The sequence below is a fragment of the Procambarus clarkii genome, chromosome 3, assembly GCF_040958095.1.
Source record: "Procambarus clarkii isolate CNS0578487 chromosome 3, FALCON_Pclarkii_2.0, whole genome shotgun sequence".
Taxonomy (NCBI): Eukaryota; Metazoa; Arthropoda; class Malacostraca; order Decapoda; family Cambaridae; genus Procambarus; species Procambarus clarkii.
In genome coordinates this window covers 32,073,124-32,091,965 of record NC_091152.1, presented here as the reverse complement: position 1 = coordinate 32,091,965, position 18,842 = coordinate 32,073,124, and the positions used below count along the sequence as shown (strand labels likewise).

Genomic DNA, 18,842 nt, shown 5'->3' with positions numbered 1-18,842 from the left:
CTGCTCAACCTCAAAGTCCGCAAACAGCAAGGGCAAAAAACCAGCGTTGAATGTAATGAAATGCCATTTTCTGGGCGAGACCCAGAGGCTCCCCGGAGCTTATCCAGGCTGATATGCTAATGTCAGACTTTGGCATCAGTCATGTGTATGGAGTTCTATGAGCCTACTGAGGACCACGAGCCAGAACCTGGCCTCCACAGAGAGGCAAGACGAGCAATGGCCTATAGAAACCCTCGTGTGGCATTCAATCTCTGCCATTGGCCGGGTCAGGCACCCAGAAAGGTAAGCATACCAAAACAAACCCCTATTCTGGTGAAAATTGCTACCACAGGCCGAACAAGTGGATAGAATTCCCCTTAAAGAAACTAGTAAATGATCATCACGTCACACGATGCCGCACCGCTGTCCGCGCAGCTCCCCCCTCCCCAGGAGGGGCAAGGGGCAGCCCCAGACCTACCATGCCGGGTATCCATCATCAGTTCTGAGGCTGGATGTCAAAAAACACAAAAAAATACGCCAACCGAAGAGAGGGAGAGATGCCGGGGAATCTCCAGCCTCCGACACAGAAAATGGTGTTTCATTACATTCAACACTGGTTTCCCAGGGGGAGCCCCTTCGGCTCCCCGGAGCTAACTACCCACAGAGGAAATACTGCAAGAGGGATGTACCCGGGTGGCGGTCGCCGCACACTCCCCAACTCAAAGTAGAGACAACTGACTGCAACCGCCAACCCAAGGCGACACAGGCCTGAATTGGAGCGGGAACGACCATGAGATATGAAGCAGCCAGGACTCTGTACAACCCCCAAAAGCCCTGTGCCCAAATGTCAGCCAGGACATGCTGCCAAGATGGCAGCAAGAGCAGCGAATCTACGAACGTCATGGGCACGGGGATAGAACGCAGGCTGGCTAGCCTCAATAACACGGCAGACGACCTGGGAGACCCTCACCCGCAAACAGGGAAGAAGGAAACCGGATCAACCCAAAGCGCGTCCCAGACACAGAAGTCATGGCGTACAAATAACAGCGGAGGACTGCAACCGGACACAAAACAAGATGCACCCCTGGCCCAACCAACCAAGCACCAACAACCAAGGACCCCTCCAGAAAGCAGCAGTCTCATTCTGTGCCAGAAAAGAGGGAGACGGCTGCAACCGAACAAACCTATCGCCACGACCGAAGGAGAGCAGGAAGCTCACCGACCCAACCCCTAGAGGCAAATGCCAACAGGAGAAAGAGCCATCGAGAAACAAACCCAAACCGAAGGGTCCACAACAAATCGAGAAGAAGAAAGAGCACACTGTCCAAAGACCAGGACGGCTCAGGCAGCGCAAGAGCAGGCCGGAGGTGAAACAACGCATGAGACAGCTTACGAAATAGCGCATATGTAACACCAAGACCGAAAGCAAGCTGAAGCGGTTCCACCAGCACCACACGAAACGAGGCGACAGTATGCAACAAGGCGACGGCCCCGAACCTCCACCATAAAAAAAAAAAGTCGACGCCAACAAACGCAGCCACCTAAGAAGGGACATAAGGAAAAGGAAGGACCGCCAAAAAAACCCATACTGCCGTCAAGAAGAAGAACGCAGGTGGGACATCAGCAACGAAGCCACCTGACCACCAACCAAAGGTAAGGGACTCGAGGCAGAACCTAATCAACCCCCCATCGCAAGCGAGCTCGCCAGTAGATCGGAGACTAGGGGTCCGAAGCGAGACTCCAGAGAAGGGACACCACAAGACCCTGAAAATGTTAACAGGCAGGGCAATCAGACTTCTCTTAAGAGTTATCACATAATTTATAGGTTGTGTGGGGGTCTATGTTCTCCTATTCCACATTTCATAACATGGCATTTATATACATTACAATTCAATTTGCCAAGTGGTGCTCCATATACTTATTCTGTCCAGGTCATCTTGAAGGGTATGACAATAATCTAAGTTACTTATCTTCCCTATTATCTTAGCATTATCAGCAAACATGTTCATATAATTCTGTATTCCATCTGGCAGATCATTTATGTAGACAATGAACATCACCGGTGCAATAACTGAACCCAGTGGTACTCCATTTGGGAGATGTCTCCAATCTGATACACTTCCTCTTATTACTGCTCTCCTCTTTATATCAGTCAGAAAATTTTTCTTCAATGTCACCCCTCCAATGTCTTCCACTTTCCAGAACAACCTCTTATGTGGAACTCTGTCAAAAGACTTTTTTAGGTCCAGATAGATGCAGTCAACCCAACCATCTCTTTCCTGCAAAATCTCTGTGGCTCGATCATAGAAACCGAGTAAATTTGTTACACAGAATTTTCCAGATCAAAAATCATACTGACGGTTTGATATTATATCGCTTGTCTCCAGGTATTCTACACATTTAGTATTAATTATTTTTTCCAATATACTAACTATTTCACTAGTCAACGATACAGGTCTAATGAACAAATCCACAAGGGCCATGACGAGGATTCGAACCTGCGTCCGGGAGCATCCCAGACACTGCCGAACCTGCTCTCGGACGCAGGTTCGAATCCTCGTCACGGCCCTTGTGGATTTGTTCATTTGATGCATCACGTTAGTGTGATCTGTGTGTGATACAGGTCTATAATTGAGGGGGGGGGGGCTTCTCTGCCACTTTTGTAGATTGGAACTGTTAGCCTTTTTCCACATCTGCTACGACTCCTGTACACAGGGATGTCTGAAAATTCAGGTGAAGTGGAATGCTGAGCTCAGATGCACATTCGGTCAGAACCCATGGTGAAACTCCATCTGAGTCAACTGATTTGTTCTTACTTAGCTCCTTGAACATGTTTTCCACTTCGCCTCTAGACACATTTATGCGCTCTATGTTGTTGTAGGTGTGTGCTATACTAGGCCTAGGAATATTTCAGGTTTTTAGCTTCATTTTTCAGGCTATAAAATGAATAGTACCAAATTCTACTATCTAATGGCCTAGTATATCAATATTTGTACTATGGTGCACATTGTTACAAAGACTACTATCTAAACAGGAGGATGGGTTGACATTTCTTAGTGTCTCTTAAATTGGTTGGGAGACTGCAGCGTTTAATAATTTGGGAGATCATTTGGACCATTGATTTGCATTGCATTTCTGCTTCGGTCAAGTCTCACTCTACGAATATAAAAAAAAAGCTTGTTTCTCATATGGTGTTCTTGAGTTCCATTACAATCTCTAGGAACCGCCAAGGATCAGGATTGGCATTGCAGTTCAGAGTTTTAGATAGAGAACACTTGAGAGTATATGCAGAGACTTGATAGTTAACATGTTCAAAGGTCTCAGTAAGAGAGCAGAGTTCAGTCTGCCTCAGATTCCAGATTCCAGTCTGGGACAGCAATTTGTGATTGTTCTAATTGTTGATTTTTGTTGAGCAATTAGGGGTCGGAGGTAATTAAGGGTGGTGGATCCCCAGGCACAGATACCATAGGTGAGATAGCGATAACCTCTGCCCGAAACGCTTTGTGTAATGGTGGCTTTAGGCATTGTATGTACTAGCTCTATCTATAAATTCATCCATATTTGTATCACACCTTGTATTTATGTACTTTACCTGAATAAACATTTGAATTTTGAATTTGAATTTGATGAGTGAACAATACAGAGGAACTAGGGCAGGGCGAGGAACTTACTATCTGACTTTGGAGAGAATGCCTACTGTTTTGGGAACATTTTTAGTAATATTTTGTATATGGCAATGGAAATTTAGTTTCTTGTCGATGTGAACACCACCAAGGGATTTCCCATCTTCTCTGCTCACAATTTGGGTACTGTTAATTCTTGGATTAATTTGACTGTTGGATTTGTTACCAAGCAAAATGTAAAATGTCATGTTGATGACATGATTTGTGCCCAGGAAGGGTTAAATATTGTAAACCCAGTTGTATGAGAAAATGCAAATAATAAAAATAATTAAACATACTGAAATCTTTAATAGGATGGTGAAGCTTTCCCTCTAGTTCCATGATCTCTTTTCTTCTGACTTTTAGTTCAGCCTTGGTCAACTTTTCTTGAAACTTAACCTCCTATAAAAAAAGACACATCTATTAGCAGAAAAATTGGCAAATATGAATGTAACAAAATATTTGGAACAAGTAAAGAAGTTGGGGTCTAAAATATTCAAGATGGAATTTGAAAAGCTCTTGCAGGAAGTATGGGATCATCCAAGCTGTGATAACTGTGAACCTACATGCCATAAATACAAATAACTTCATTGAGGCAACCAGTGAGGCTGCGATTGTAGAATACTCTCAAAACTGGCCACAGATAAGAGGTCTTCACACAATTGAAGAACATAGGAGCGTGAACACCAGGTGCCCAATTAAAGGAAGTACAGAGTAAGAATGTGTAAATGACAGATGTATTTATGAAAAAGATAGGGAAAATGAGGGTTCATGAGCAACACGTTTTCCAAAAAAAGGAAGTAGAGAGAATGTCTAATTATACAGGAAGGCTCCACTGTGTTATTGTTGTCTGATGACTAACCCACGAGGCCAGAACAGACCCTTGCGGGATAGGTGGAAAGGACCTAACAGATGATTCGGAAGACTGGCTCAGTAAACGACCTAATCACCCATATTTATAAAGGGGGGAACAGAAGTTGGTACATGAAAATACATTAAAGCTATTCCACTCTAAAGAAAAATTACACTTGCCCCATGTAGATCTAGATGATCACGATAAAGATGAGGCCATATAAGAAGAAAGCGATCCTGTTACAGTTGTTGAGCGGACATGTTCAACCTACCCATGCCATGCAGACCAGATCTAAAACTAGGTGTGGATGGGGAGAGCAACAGTGAGGGTGGGGGGGGGAGAGCAACAGTGTGGGTGTGGGGGGGAGAGCAACAGTGTGGGTGTGGGGGGGGGAGAGCAACAGTGAGGGTGGGGGGGGGGAGAGCAACAGTGAGGGTGTGGGGGGGAGAGCAACAGTGAGGGTGGGGGGGGAGAGCAACAGTGTGGGTGTGGGGGGGAGAGCAACAGTGAGGGGTGGGGGGGGAGAGCAACAGTGAGGGTGTGGATGGGGAGAGCAACAGTGAGGGTGGGGGGGGGAGAGCAACAGTGTGGGTGTGGGGGGGGAGAGCAACAGTGAGGGTGGGGGGGGGAGAGCAACAGTGAGGGTGGAGGGGGGGAGAGCAACAGTGTGGGTGGGGGGGGGAGAGCAACAGTGTGGGTGTGGGGGGGAGAGCAACAGTGAGGGTGTGGAGGGGGGAGAGCAACAGTGAGGGTGTGTGGGGGGGAGAGCAACAGTGAGGGTGTGGGGGGGGGAGAGCAACAGTGAGGGTGTGGGGGGGGGGGAGAGCAACAGTGAGGGTGTGGGGGGGGGAGAGCAACAGTGAGGGTGTGGGGGGGAGAGCAACAGTGAGGGTGTGGAGGGGGAGAGCAACAGTGAGGGTGTGGGGGGGGAGAGCAACAGTGAGGGTGTGGGGGGGGGAGAGCAACAGTGAGGGTGTGGGGGGGGGAGAGCAACAGTGAGGGTGTGGGGGGGGAGAGCAACAGTGAGGGTGTGGGGGGGAGAGCAACAGTGAGGGTGTGGGGGGGGAGAGCAACAGTGAGGGTGTGGGGGGGGAGAGCAACAGTGAGGGTGTGGGGGGGGAGAGCAACAGTGAGGGTGTGGGGGGGAGAGCAACAGTGAGGGTGTGGGGGGGAGAGCAACAGTGAGGGTGTGGGGGGGAGAGCAACAGTGAGGGTGTGGGGGGGGAGAGCAACAGTGAGGGTGTGTGGGGGGAGAGCAACAGTGAGGGTGTAGGGGGGGAGAGCAACAGTGAGGGTGTGGGGGGGGAGAGCAACAGTGAGGGTGTAGGGGGGGAGAGCAACAGTAGAGGGTGTGGGGGGGGAGAGCAACAGTGAGGGGTGTGGGGGGGGAGAGCAACAGTGAGGGGTGTGGGGGGGGAGAGCAACAGTGAGGGTGTGGGGGGGAGAGCAACAGTGAGGGTGTGGGGGGGAGAGCAACAGTGAGGGTGTGGGGGGGAGAGCAACAGTGAGGGTGTGGGAGGGGGAGAGCAACAGTGAGGGTGTGGGGGGGGGGGAGAGCAACAGTGAGGGTGTGGGGGGGAGAGCAACAGTGAGGGTGTGGGGGGGAGAGCAACAGTGAGGGTGTAGGGGGGAGAGCACAGTGAGGGTGTGGGGGGGAGAGCAACAGTGAGGGTGTGGGGGGGGAGAGCAACAGTGAGGGTGTGGGGGGAGAGCAACAGTGAGGGTGTGGGGGGGAGAGCAACAGTGAGGGTGTGGGGGGGAGAGCAACAGTGAGGGTGTGGGGGGGAGAGCAACAGTGAGGGTGTGGGGGGGAGAGCAACAGTGAGGGTGTGGGGGGGAGAGCAACAGTGAGGGTGTGGGGGGGAGAGCAACAGTGAGGGTGTGGGGGGGAGAGCAACAGTGAGGGTGTGGGGGGGAGAGCAACAGTGAGGGTGTGGGGGGGGAGAGCAACAGTGAGGGTGTGGGGGGGGGAGAGCAACAGTGAGGGTGTGGGGGGGGGAGAGCAACAGTGAGGGTGTGGGGGGGGAGAGCAACAGTGAGGGTGTGGGGGGGGAGAGCAACAGTGAGGGTGTGGGGGGGAGAGCAACAGTGAGGGTGTGGGGGGGGGAGAGCAACAGTGAGGGTGTGGGGGGGAGAGCAACAGTGAGGGTGTGGGGGGGAGAGCAACAGTGAGGGTGTGGGGGGGGAGAGCAACAGTGAGGGTGTGGGGGGGGAGAGCAACAGTGAGGGTGTGGGGGGGGAGAGCAACAGTGAGGGTGTGGGGGGAGAGCAACAGTGAGGGTGTGGGGGGGGAGAGCAACAGTGAGGGTGTGGGGGGGAGAGCAACAGTGAGGGTGTGGGGGGGGGAGAGCAACAGTGAGGGTGTGGGGGGGGAGAGCAACAGTGAGGGTGTGGGGGGAGGAGAGCAACAGTGAGGTGGGGGGTGGGGGGAGGGGAGAGCACAGTGAGGGTGTGGGGGGGGGAGAGCCAACAGTGAGGGTTGTGGGGGGAGAGCAACGTGAGGGTGTGGGGGGGGAGAGCAACAGTGAGGGTGTGGGGGGGGAGAGCAACAGTGAGGGTGTGGGGGGGGAGAGCAACAGTGAGGGTGTGGGGGGGGAGAGCAACAGTGAGGGTGTAGGGGGGGGAGAGCAACAGTGAGGGTGTGGGGGGAGAGCAACAGTGAGGGTGTGGGGGGGAGAGCAACAGTGAGGGTGTGGGGGGGGGAGAGCAACAGTGAGGGTGGGAGGGGGGAGAGCAACAGTGAGGGTGTGGGGGGAGAGCAACAGTGAGGGTGTGGGGGGGAGAGCAACAGTGAGGGTGTGGGGGGGGAGAGCAACAGTGAGGGTGTGGGGGGGAGAGCAACAGTGAGGGGTGTGGGGGGGGGGAGAGCAACAGTGAGGGTGTGAGGGGGGGGGGGAGAGCAACAGTGAGGGTGTGGGGGGAGAGCAACAGTGAGGGTGTGGGGGGGGAGAGCAACAGTGAGGGTGTGGGGGGGGAGAGCAACAGTGAGGGTGTGAGGGGGGGGAGAGCAACAGTGAGGGTGTGGGGGGAGAGCAACAGTGGGAGGTGTGGGGGGGGGAGAGCAAACAGTGAGGGTGTGGTGGGGAGAGCAACAGTGAGGGTGTGGGGGGGAGAGCAAACAGTGAGGGTGTGGGGGGGAGAGCAACAGTGAGGGTGTGAGGGGGGGGAGAGCAACAGTGAGGGTGTGGGGGGGGGGAGAGCAACAGTGAGGGTGGGGGGGGGAGAGCAACAGTGAGGGTGTGGGGGGGGGAGAGCAACAGTGAGGGTGTGGATGGGGAGAGCAACAGTGAGGGTGTGGGGGGAGAGCAACAGTGAGGTGTGGGGGGGCGAGCAACAGTGAGGGTGTGGGGGGGAAGAGCAACAGTGAGGGTGTTGGGGGGGAGAGCAACAGTGAGGGTGTTGGGGGGAGAGCAAAGTGAGGGTGTGAGGGGGGGGAGAAGCAACAGTGAGGGTGTGAGGGGGGGGGAGAGCATACCAGTGAGGGTGTGGGGTGGAGAGCAACAGTGAGGGTGTGGGGGGGAGAGCAACAGTGAGGGTGTGGGGGGGGAGAGCAACAGTGAAGGGTTGTGGGGGGGGAGAGCAACAGTTGAGGGTGGGGGGAGGGGGAGAGCAACAGTGAGGGTGTGGGGGGGAGAGCAACAGTGAGGGTGTGGGGGGAGAGCAACAGTGAGGGTGTAGGGGGGGAGAGCAACAGTGAGGGTGTGAGGGGGGGGAGAGCAACAGTGAGGGTGTGGGGGGGAGAGCAACAGTAGAGGGTGTGGGGGGGAGAGCACAGTGAGGGTGTGGGGGGGGAGAGCAACAGTGAGGGTGTGAGGGGGGGGAGAGCAAACAGTAAGGGGTGTGGGGGGGGGAGAGCAACAGTGAGGGGTGTGGGGGGGAGAGCAACAGTGAGGGTGTGAGGGGGGGAGGAGCAACAAGTGAGGGTGTTGGGGGGAGAGCACCAGTGAGGGTGTGGGGGGGAGAGCAACAGTGAGGGTGTGGGGGGGAGCAACAGTGAGGGTGTGGGGGGGGGGGGAGAGCAACAGTGAGGGTGTGGGGGAGAGCAACAGTGAGGGTGGGGGGGGAGAGCAACAGTGAGGTGGGGGGGAGAGCAACAGTGAGGGTGTGGGGGGATAGCACAGTGAGGGTGTAAGGGGGGGGGGAGAGCAACAGTGAGGGTGTGAGGGGGGGAGAGCACAAGTGAGGGTGTGGGGGGGGAGAGCAACAGTGAGGGTGTGGTGGGGGAGAGCAACAGTGAGGGTGTGGGGGGGAGAGCACAGTGAGGGGTTGAGGGGGGAGAGCAACAGTGAGGGTGTGAGGGGGGGGGGGAGAGCAACAGTGAGGGTGTGGGAGGAGAGCAACAGTGAGGGTGTGGGGGGGGAGAGCAACAGTGAGGGTGTGGGGGGGAGAGCAACAGTGAGGGGTGTGGGGGGGGAGAGCAACAGTGAGGGGTGTGGGGGGGGGGAGAGCAACAGTGAGGGGCGTGGGGGGGAGAGCAACAGTGAGGGTGTGGGGGGGAGAGCAACAGTGAGGGTGTGGGGGGGAGAGCAACAGTGAGGGTGGGGGGGGGAGAGCAACAGTGAGGGTGTGTGGGGGGAGAGCAACAGTGAGGGTGTGAGGGGGGAGAGCAACAGTGAGGGTGTGGGGGGGGAGAGCAACAGTGAGGGGTGTGGGGGGGGAGAGCAACAGTGAGGGTGTGGGGGGGAGAGCAACAGTGAGGGGTGTGGGGGGGGAGAGCAACAGTGAGGGGTGTGGGGGGGAGAGCAACAGTGAGGGTGTGGGGGGGAGAGCAACAGTGAGGGTGTGGGGGGAGAGCAACAGTGAGGGTGTGAGGGGGGGGAGAGCAACAGTGAGGGTGTGAGGGGGGGGAGAGCAACAGTGAGGGGTGTGGGGGGGGGAGAGCAACAGTGAGGGTGTGGGGGGAGAGCAACAGTGAGGGTGTGGGGGGAGAGCAACAGTGAGGGTGTGGGGGGAGAGCAACAGTGAGGGTGTGGGGGGGAGAGCAACAGTGAGGGTGGGGGGGGGAGAGCAACAGTGAGGGTGTGTGGGGGGAGAGCAACAGTGAGGGTGTGAGGGGGGAGAGCAACAGTGAGGGTGTGAGGGGGGGGAGAGCAACAGTGAGGGGTGTGGGGGGGGGGAGAGCAACAGTGAGGGTGTGGGGGGAGAGCAACAGTGAGGGTGTGGGGGGAGAGCAACAGTGAGGGTGTGGGGGGAGAGCAACAGTGAGGGTGTGGGGGGAGAGCAACAGTGAGGGTGTGGGGGGAGAGCAACAGTGAGGGTGTGGGTGGAGAGCAACAGTGAGGGGTGTGGGGGGGGAGAGCAACAGTGAGGGTGTGGGGGGAGAGCAACAGTGAGGGTGTGGGGGGGGAGAGCAACAGTGAGGGTGTGGGGGGGGGGAGAGCAACAGTGAGGGTGTGGGGGGGGAGAGCAACAGTGAGGGTGTGGGGGGGGAGAGCAACAGTGAGGGTGGGGGGGGAGAGCAACAGTGAGGGGTGTGGGGGGGGGAGAGCAACAGTGAGGGTGTGGGGGGAGAGCAACAGTGAGGGTGTGGGGGGGGAGAGCAACAGTGAGGGTGTGGGGGGGGGGAGAGCAACAGTGAGGGTGTGGGGGGGGGAGAGCAACAGTGAGGGTTTGGGGGGAGAGCAACAGTGAGGGTGTGGGGGGGGGGAGAGCAACAGTGAGGGTGTGGGGGGGGGAGAGCAACAGTGAGGGTGTGGGGGGGGGAGAGCAACAGTGAGGGTGTGGGGGGGAGAGCAACAGTGAGGGTGTGGGGGGAGAGCAACAGTGAGGGTGTGGGGGGAGACAATAGAGGTGGGCAGCCTGCTTGCCATGTGAGGGGCCCTCCCTGATGCCAAAATTAACCCAATACCGACCTACAGTTCCATCGACTGCCAGTCCGGTATATGAGGCTCCAGATACCCAGGCAAAGGTACAGTGTAGCATAATGTGCTTAAGATCATACCTATTTGACTTCTGCCATGTGTACTAAAGGCAAAGCATCTTACCACATATCTGTTGGTGTGCTCGTATGACTTGAGGTGGGTGAGCATATTCTCCTGGTTGATGCGACTCATCTGGCAAAGTTGGCACGAGAAAGTCATCTGGTTGTAGTAAATCTCCTTGAAAATGAAGCTCACACCTGCAACACCAAAATGTGTTCTTTACACTAGAGCAAAGGTGTCAAACATGCAGGCAACCACCCTTCCCACGCGCGGCCCGCCACCCTTTCTCCACATAAGACCAGAAGTCATGACAGGATGTGCAAAAACACCCCTACTGAAGAACAGAAGTGCAATAAGCATCAACATCAAAGGGCCAAGACTTTTCAACACTCTTCCCCTACTCATACAGAGCCTAACTGGCCAATCTCTGTGTTCAAAAAGATAACTCGACAAACACCTTCAAAGGATATCTGATCAACCAGGCTGTGACTTTCACAAGGCTTACAGGTAACTCTGAAACAGGTACTCTGAGAGAGAACTCTATCAACATCAGAGGCCCGAGACTGTTCAACATGCTTCCACTACACATAAGGGGCATAACTGGCAATCCCCCTCACAGTGTTCAAGAGAGAACTGGATAAGCACCTCCAAAGGATACCTGATCAACCAGGCTGTGACTCATACGTCAGGCTGCAAGCAGCCACGTCCAACAGCCTGGTTGATCAGTCCAGCAACCAGGAGGCCTGGTCGACGACCAGGCTGCGGGGACGCTAAGCCCCGGAAGCACCTCAAGGTAACCTCAAGGTAAGGTAAGGCTGCGAGCAGCTGCATCAAACAGCGTGGTGGATCAGACCAGAAACATGTAGGCCTGGTCAGAGACCAGGCTGCAGAGACACTGATTTCAGGAATCTTCAACAGGTAGGTAGTCAGGTCACTGGTTGAGGTTACTCGCCAAGGTTATTGGACCAGGTCACTGGCCGAGATTACTCTCCCAGATCATTGATCCAGGTCATTGGCTAAGGTTCTTGGATCAGGTCACTGGGTGACATCTCTGGTCCAGGCACTGCTTAGCCAAGGTCAATACCCAGGGTACTTACTGCTGGGTAAGTACCCAGCAGTGAGTACCAACAAGTCACTGGCCCAAATTACTAGCCTAATTATATTAACAAATATTGACCCAACTCTCAAGAGAACCAGTCAGGTGAAACAGAGATCCTAAGAGGATGAACACTGGAATGTCTCCGATCAGACAAGAACAGTGATGACGAGGAGAGGAAACTGAAGTGGTGGGTGAAGGCACAAACAGGCATTATACAATGAAGGAACAGTGACCAATAATCTCACTCTTAAGGATTCCCACCCAGGTCTAGTGAGGTTCACAAACAACCACAAATGACTCCCATTATGACGTTCCTGCTAACCCTACTGACTGGCTTAGGTTTAAAAGTAAAGAGAATGACACAAAACACTCACCAATAATAGGGACGGTTGAATCAATTATTTCCTTCTCGAGGCTTCCCGTGGGGAAACTTTTATAAAACATTCCCAGTTTTACACCGCTCACTCCTTTTGCAGGTTGAGGTGGTTGGACTGACATTTGTTGCACAGATGCTCGCTTCTGCCGTACAAAAAAAAAAACTCGTCAATGTCTTTCTAGTCCTCTGACAGTAACTACATGATCAAAAAATTACCTAAAATATTAAATGTAATAATACAAACGTTGTTTTTCCAATATTTGAGAGAAATTTACTGGATGCAGTACTGTACAAGTAACTGATTACCATTAGCAAGAACCAAAGTAATTCATATACAATTCTAAATGCAAAATACCAGAGTTGAATGTAATGAAACTCCATTTTCTAGGTGAGACCTGGAGGCTCCCCGGAGCTATCCAGGCTGATATGCTAATATCAGACTTTGGCATCAGTCATGTGTATGGAGTTCTGTGGGCCTACCGGGCACCACAAGCCAGAATCTGACCCCCTCAGAGAGGTGCGAGGAGCAATGGCCTATAAAAACCCCGTGTGGTTGGAAGCATTCTATGTCTGCCATCGACCAGGTTTAGGCACCCAGAAAGGTAGGCGTCCCAAAACAAACCCCTATTCTGGTGAAAATTGCTACAAAAACCCGAACAAGTGGATAGAACTCCCCAAACAGAAACGAGCAACCGAATATGACGTCACGTCGTCGCGCCGCCATCTGCGTAGCTCTTCCCTCTCCGGGAGGGGGAAGGGGGAGCCCCAGAATCCCGCGATGGCCATCCACACCCCAGTTCTGAGGCTGGATATCAAAAACACGTGAAAAACCACCGACTGGAGGGAGGGTTGCCGGGAAGCCTCCGGGTCTCACCTAGAAAATGGCATTTCATAACATTCATCTACAGTCTCCGTGGTGCAGTGGTAAGACACTCGCCTGGCATCGCGTTCCGCAAGCGCTATGTCATGGGTTCGTATCCTGGCCGGGGAGGATTTACTGGGCGCAATTCCTTAACTGTAGCCTCTGTTTAACGCAACAGTAAAATGAGTACTTGGATGAAAAAACGATTCTTCGCGGCAGGGGATCGTATTCCAGGGACCTGCCCGAAACGCTACGCGTACTAGTGGCTCTACAAGAATGTAACAACTCTTGTATATATCTCAAAAAAAAAAAAAAAAAAAAATTCAACTCTGGTTTTCTGGGGAAAGCCCCATTGGTTCCCCGGAGCTACCTACCCAAAGACAAAAACAAGAGGGATCTAACCCAGGTGGCGGAAGTCGCTAACTCCCAAGCGTGAAGTAGAGACAAAAGATTGCAACTGCCAACCTAAGCCATACAGGCCCGACAAAGCCCAGGAACATCAACGAAGGCACGCATAGCCAACCTACGAACAACGTGGGCACGGGGATAGACAGCAGGCTGGCAGGACCTAACCATCCCACGAACGACCCGAGAGAACCGTACCCTGGAACAGGGAAGAAGGAAATTGACAGGAACAACCCAAAGTGTGACCCAGGTTACAGCAGCCATGGCACACAAAGGACGGCGAAACGCCACAACCGAACAACACATGATGCACCCGCGGCCAGACCAACCAAGCATCAACAACCCAAGGACCCCTCCAGAAATCAGCCGCATCAGTCATTGACAGAAAAGAAGGAGATGTCTGCAAGTGAACAAATCTATCAGGAGAACCAAAAGAACCAAACCCCGGCGCCGGAGGAAAGCATGAAGCACCCCGACCCGACCCCCCGAGGCCAATGCCAACACGAAAAAGAGCCTCCGAAAACAATCCAGAACCGAAGGGGCCACAACAAACCGAGAAGAAAAGAAGAGAGCACCCAATCCAAGAACCATGACGGCACAAGCAGCGCAAGAGCAGGCTGGAGGTGAATTACGCCAGAGACAGCTTGTGAATTGGTGCAGAGGGAACATCAAATCTGAAGCAACCTGGAGCAGCTCTGCCAGTGCCACACAAGACAAGGCGACAGTATGTGGTAAGATGATGGCCCTGAACCCCCACAAGAGAAGGGCAAGACCACTCCAACAAAACGCAGCAAACACAGTAAGGGATAAAGAGGAAAAAGGAGAAGAAAGGACCGTCGCAAATACCCACACCGCCACCGAGACGAAGCACGCAGGTGGGACACCATCAACGAAGTCACCTGATCACCAACAGATGGTGAGCGACTCAAGGCAGAACCGAACCAGCCCCACCATGGACCGATTGAGCATAGAAAGAGGTGGAGCCGCGGGATAACCTCAGATGCGAACACCGAGCAAGCAGAGCAGGAAACCCAAGCCGGCAAGGAACCAGATGGAACGTTTGCCATACAGAAAACTTCCCAATGCTAGTGAGCTTGCCAAGAGATCGGAAACACTGTGGTTCTGACACAACACTCGTGAGAAGTGACACCGCGAGATCGTGAAAATGCCAACTGGCAGGACAAGCCAGGAAACCCGGCAAACCAGGAAAGAACCAATCCGGGTGAACAGAATCGCTCCCCCCCGAGACTCCTGAAGGACCAGAAAAAAGGCAAAACGCAGAAGCCGCAAACAGCAAGGACAAAATTGCGATGAAAAACGAAGAGTCAGGGCCCGGGCCCAGGCCGAGGCCAAGGAAGCAAGCACCGCGAACCGAAACGCGAAGCGAAAAGCAGGGACACAGCAGCCCACAGGAGCGGAGAATGCAGCCCCAACAGGGCAGAACGAAGCATGCAATACCGAAGAAGGTATGAAGAAAACAAACCAGGACATGAACAGCACAAAAACAAAAATGCACCACCCAAAAAGAAACAAAGAAAAAGGCCGGAGCCAGGACCCGAAGCCTAGCATTTCCCGGCCAACGAAAAGAAGCTGCAGGGGCAGGAGGAAGAACAGAAGCTACATTCCCTTGCATACAGGGCAACCCATAAGCTGGAAGTGCCAAACACGGAGAAGAAGAAAACTCGGGACCAGAACCGAACACAGGGGCAGTGTAAAAGCAGGGAACTGAGCATGGACAAAGTCCAACCTAGCATTAGTAGAGCCAAGCAGCACATACTAAAACACACGACAATGTGTAGGAGAGAAGGAGAACAACAGAAAAATGTAAGGAAAAGACCAGAAAAACAGCCCAAGCACCAGTAGCTAGGGACAAGAGTGTAGAAGGAAGATGAGGAACGAAGAAGACAGGCAGCAAGCGAGAACAATGGGACATGACCTACCACACACAGAGAAGCCAATGTATATTTATTTATTTATTTATTTATGCATATACAAGAAGGTACATTGGGAGTGTGAGGATACATAATATGGTAATTACAGTCTTGTAAAGCCACTAGTACGCGCAGCGTTTCGGGCAGGTCCTTCATCTAAGAAAATTTTAAGTAGGTAAATACTTGCAAAAATTTATAGACAAAAAAAAATGATAACAGTTACATGGAATGAAAAAAAGAAGATGAGAGAAAATTGTAGGTACAGTATATTAAAGCACATAGGTAGCTAAGATTGATTGCAATGACAGCTTGAATGGTAGTTGACAAAAATTGGTAGTCACAATACAGCATATGGCTAGTACATAAAAGAAGGCAGCAATGAACACAAAGATAAGGTTGTTTGATACTACATAAAAATTAGGAGATTGGGTAACACTAGGTACAGAGCAAATTTAAAGCTCAGTGTAGGAAACTAAGAAGATGAAATTAGGTACTTTTTGGTTTTGCTTTTAAATAAGGCAAAAGTTTCAGTTTTTCAATTCACTAGGGAGTGAGTTCCATAGACTAGGTCCCTTAATTTGCATAGAGTGTTTACACAGATTAACACTTTCGCTCACCCCGCGCGCTACCCCTCAACTGTGCGATATGGGACCCAGGGTGTCACGGGAGCGCACGTAAATTCTGAAAAGTGTATGCTCTCTTCAACTTTGTCACCTTAATTCTCGTCCTACGAGATTAAATTTGGTATCATTGTGTTCGCAATAGAATTCTCTGCAGCACTAAATGCATATAAACTCCAAAAGCCCGGCTAATTACCCACAGCAAACAGAAAGTGCGAACGAGTTACCCAGGAGCGCGCAAACGCGATAAAATGTTTTCACTATTTTCACTCTGGTCACCTCAATTTTTGTCCTAGGTCTTTCATTTTGGTCTCAATGGGTTCGCAATAGAATTCTCTAGAGGAACATTAGCATATAAAATATAAAACCTGGTCACGCTCCAACCGCCGAAGAGTTGAAGACGGACCACGCGTTAGCCGCGAGTGAGCGCTCAGACGCCTTCCAGCTACACTCCCAATTCCCTCCATTTTTCAAGCCTTTCTTTCGCAATTTTCTTCCTGGAAGGGCCTTGTTCATGATCACTATCCAACGTGGAGTAAAAGTAGATAGTTTCTAAAGCCGCAGTAAGAAATATAGCCACGGAAAATAGCCAAAATGTTCACACGTTTGAGATGCGAGGGTAGGCGACATTGGTCACAACAGTGGAGCGAAAACAATGGGCCCATGGCGTGTGCCAAGCCACCTGAGGGCCAAGAGGCTCAACAAAGAAAATGGGAAGACATCGGCGCACATTTTAAAACCAGTCCCCAAAAAATCGGATAAAAACCTGATTTTTGGCGATTATTTAAAGTGGATGACGCAATGCTGCGTCATCCCCGGTATTACCGACAGTAAACGGATGACGCAATGCTGCGTCATGCCGGGCGAAAGTGTTAAGTTTGACCCTGGGGATATCAAAGAGATATTTATTTCTGGTGTGGTGATAATGGGTCCTATTACATCTGTCCAGGGAGAGTTTCAGAGCATGGTTTGATTTAAAAACAGGGTTTTGTAAATGTAGTTGACACAAGAGAATGTGTGTAGGGAGTTAATTTATTTAGCAAGTTTAGGGATTTAAACAAGGGAGCCGAGTGTTGTCTGAAAGCAGAGTTATTTATTATTCTGATAGCAGATTTTTGCTGCGTAATGATGGGCTTAAGGTGGTTTGCAGTGGTAGATCCCCATGCACACATACAATAATTAAGATAGGGGTAGATTAGTGCATAATATAGTGAGAGGAGAGCAGAGTTAGGAACATAATATCTGATTTTGGAGAGTAAACCAACTGTCTTAGAGACTTTCTTAGTTATGTGTTGAATGTGGGTGCTGAAGTTGAGTCTCTTGTCTAGGAATAGGCCAAGAAACTTGCCATCATTTTTATTACTGATATTAATGTTGTCTATCTATAGCCGAATTGCATTTGATGATTTGCTTCCAAATAAGATGTAGTAAGTCTTTTCGATGTTTAATGTTAGTTTGTTCATTGACATCCATAAGTGGACTTTTTTTAATTCATTATTCACAACATTATTTAGTGTATGTGGGTTGAGGTCTGAATAGATAAGGGTAGTATCGTCAGCAAACAATATAGGTTTGAGAATATTAGACACATTAGGCAGATCGTTTATATATACAAGAAATAAAAGAGGTCCTAAGATACTGCCCTGTGGCACTCTAACGGTAATTGGTAGAGTGGAAGAAGTTGTATCATTGATGGTTACATATTGGTGTCTGTCACTAAGATAGGATCGGATATAGTCAAGGGCAAGGCCTCGGATTCCATAATGCTGGAGTTTAAGTAAGAGGTAGTTGTGATTAACAGTATCAAAGGCTTTTCTTAGGTCAATGAAGAGTCCAATCGGAAACTCATTTTTGTCAAGGGCTGAATAGATAACGTCAAGGAGACTAATGATTGCATCGTTGGTGCTCTTTTGGGACCGGAAGCCAAACTGGCAGGGCCTGAGTATGTCGAATTTTACAAGGTAGGAATAGAGCTGTTTGTAAATCATTTTTTCAAATATTTTTGATAGAATGGGTAGATTTGATATTGGTCTATAATTGTTTATGTCCGCCGGATTGCCTCCTTTATGGACTGGCGTTACTCTTGCTTTTTTGAGGATATGAGGGAAGGTGTGACACTCTATAGATTTGTTGAACAGTAGTGCTATGGGTGGGGCAAGGGCATGGGAGGCTCTCTTGTACACAATGGACGGAATTTCAATGGTGTTCCCTGCCTTGGTTTTTAGAGAGTGTATGATGGACACAACATCTGCCGGGCTGATTGGTGAAAGAAGAAGAGAGTTTGGATAGCTGCCTGAGAGATATGTGTTAATATGTGTCTGAGTCTGTGGGATTTTACTGGCAAGATTAGCACCAACCGATGAAAAGAAACTATTAAATTCATTTGCCATTTCTAAATCAGTTGACGGTATATCCCCATCCTTGTAGAGTTTTATTTGGTTATGTGAGTGTTGTTTAGTTCCAAGGATACTAGAGATTGTTTTCCAAGTGCTTTTCATGTTGCCTTTTGCTTCATTGAATCTATTCACATAATATGCAAGTTTTGCCTTTCTTATGATACTGGTAAGCATTGATGAGTACCTTTTAGCTACTTCCTTTGAAACTAGGCCAATCCTAAGTTTCTTTCATATTCATGTTTCTTGTTGATTGAGTTGAGAATGCCACTCGTGAGCCATGGATTGTTTAATCTTTCGTCAGTTACTTGCTTGGTAAGAAGAGGACAATGAAGGCTGTAGAGGCTTAGAATTTTGGAGAGGAAGAGGTTAGCTAATGAATTTATATCCTGGGTATTATTGAATTCAGAATCCCAGTTAATATTGTGAAGTGCAACTGTAAGATTGCCTAAAGCTGATTCACTGTGTAGCCTAAAAGAAAGTTTCTTGCTTTTTGGTGGTTTGCTATGATATGGCATTAGATGATAATGATATGGCATTAGATGCTATGGAAGACAAACATAACGCGGATGTAATTTACACAGATTTCGCAAAAGCTTTTGATAAATGTGACCATGGTGTTATTGCACATAAAATGCGTTCAAAAGGAATTACCGGCAAAATAGGCAGATGGATCTACAATTTCCTGACCAACAGAACCCAATGTGTAATAGTCAACAAAATAAAATCCAGCCCATCAAC

At 50.9% G+C, this 18,842-nt stretch overlaps 1 protein-coding gene across 4 annotated transcripts in view; it reads right to left on the bottom strand.

Moving 5' to 3' along the window:
- The window catches only part of LOC123749604 (uncharacterized), a 311,730-nt gene that overhangs the window by 82,537 nt on the left and 210,351 nt on the right, over positions 1–18,842 (bottom strand). For 3 of the 4 annotated variants that reach the window (XR_011229461.1, XM_069330111.1, XM_069330121.1), the window contains exons 6-8: positions 11,889–12,033; positions 10,479–10,612; positions 3,941–4,043 (exon numbers count right to left, since the gene is read on the bottom strand). The exons of the other annotated variant lie outside the window; for it this stretch is intronic. Coding sequence is in view for 2 of the 3 variants with exons in the window: in XM_069330111.1 (XP_069186212.1) it covers positions 3,941–4,043; positions 10,479–10,612; positions 11,889–12,033 (382 nt within the window). In the remaining variant the exon portion in view is untranslated. The remainder of the gene's footprint in view (positions 1–3,940; positions 4,044–10,478; positions 10,613–11,888; positions 12,034–18,842) is intronic. 4 annotated transcript variants of the gene reach the window in all.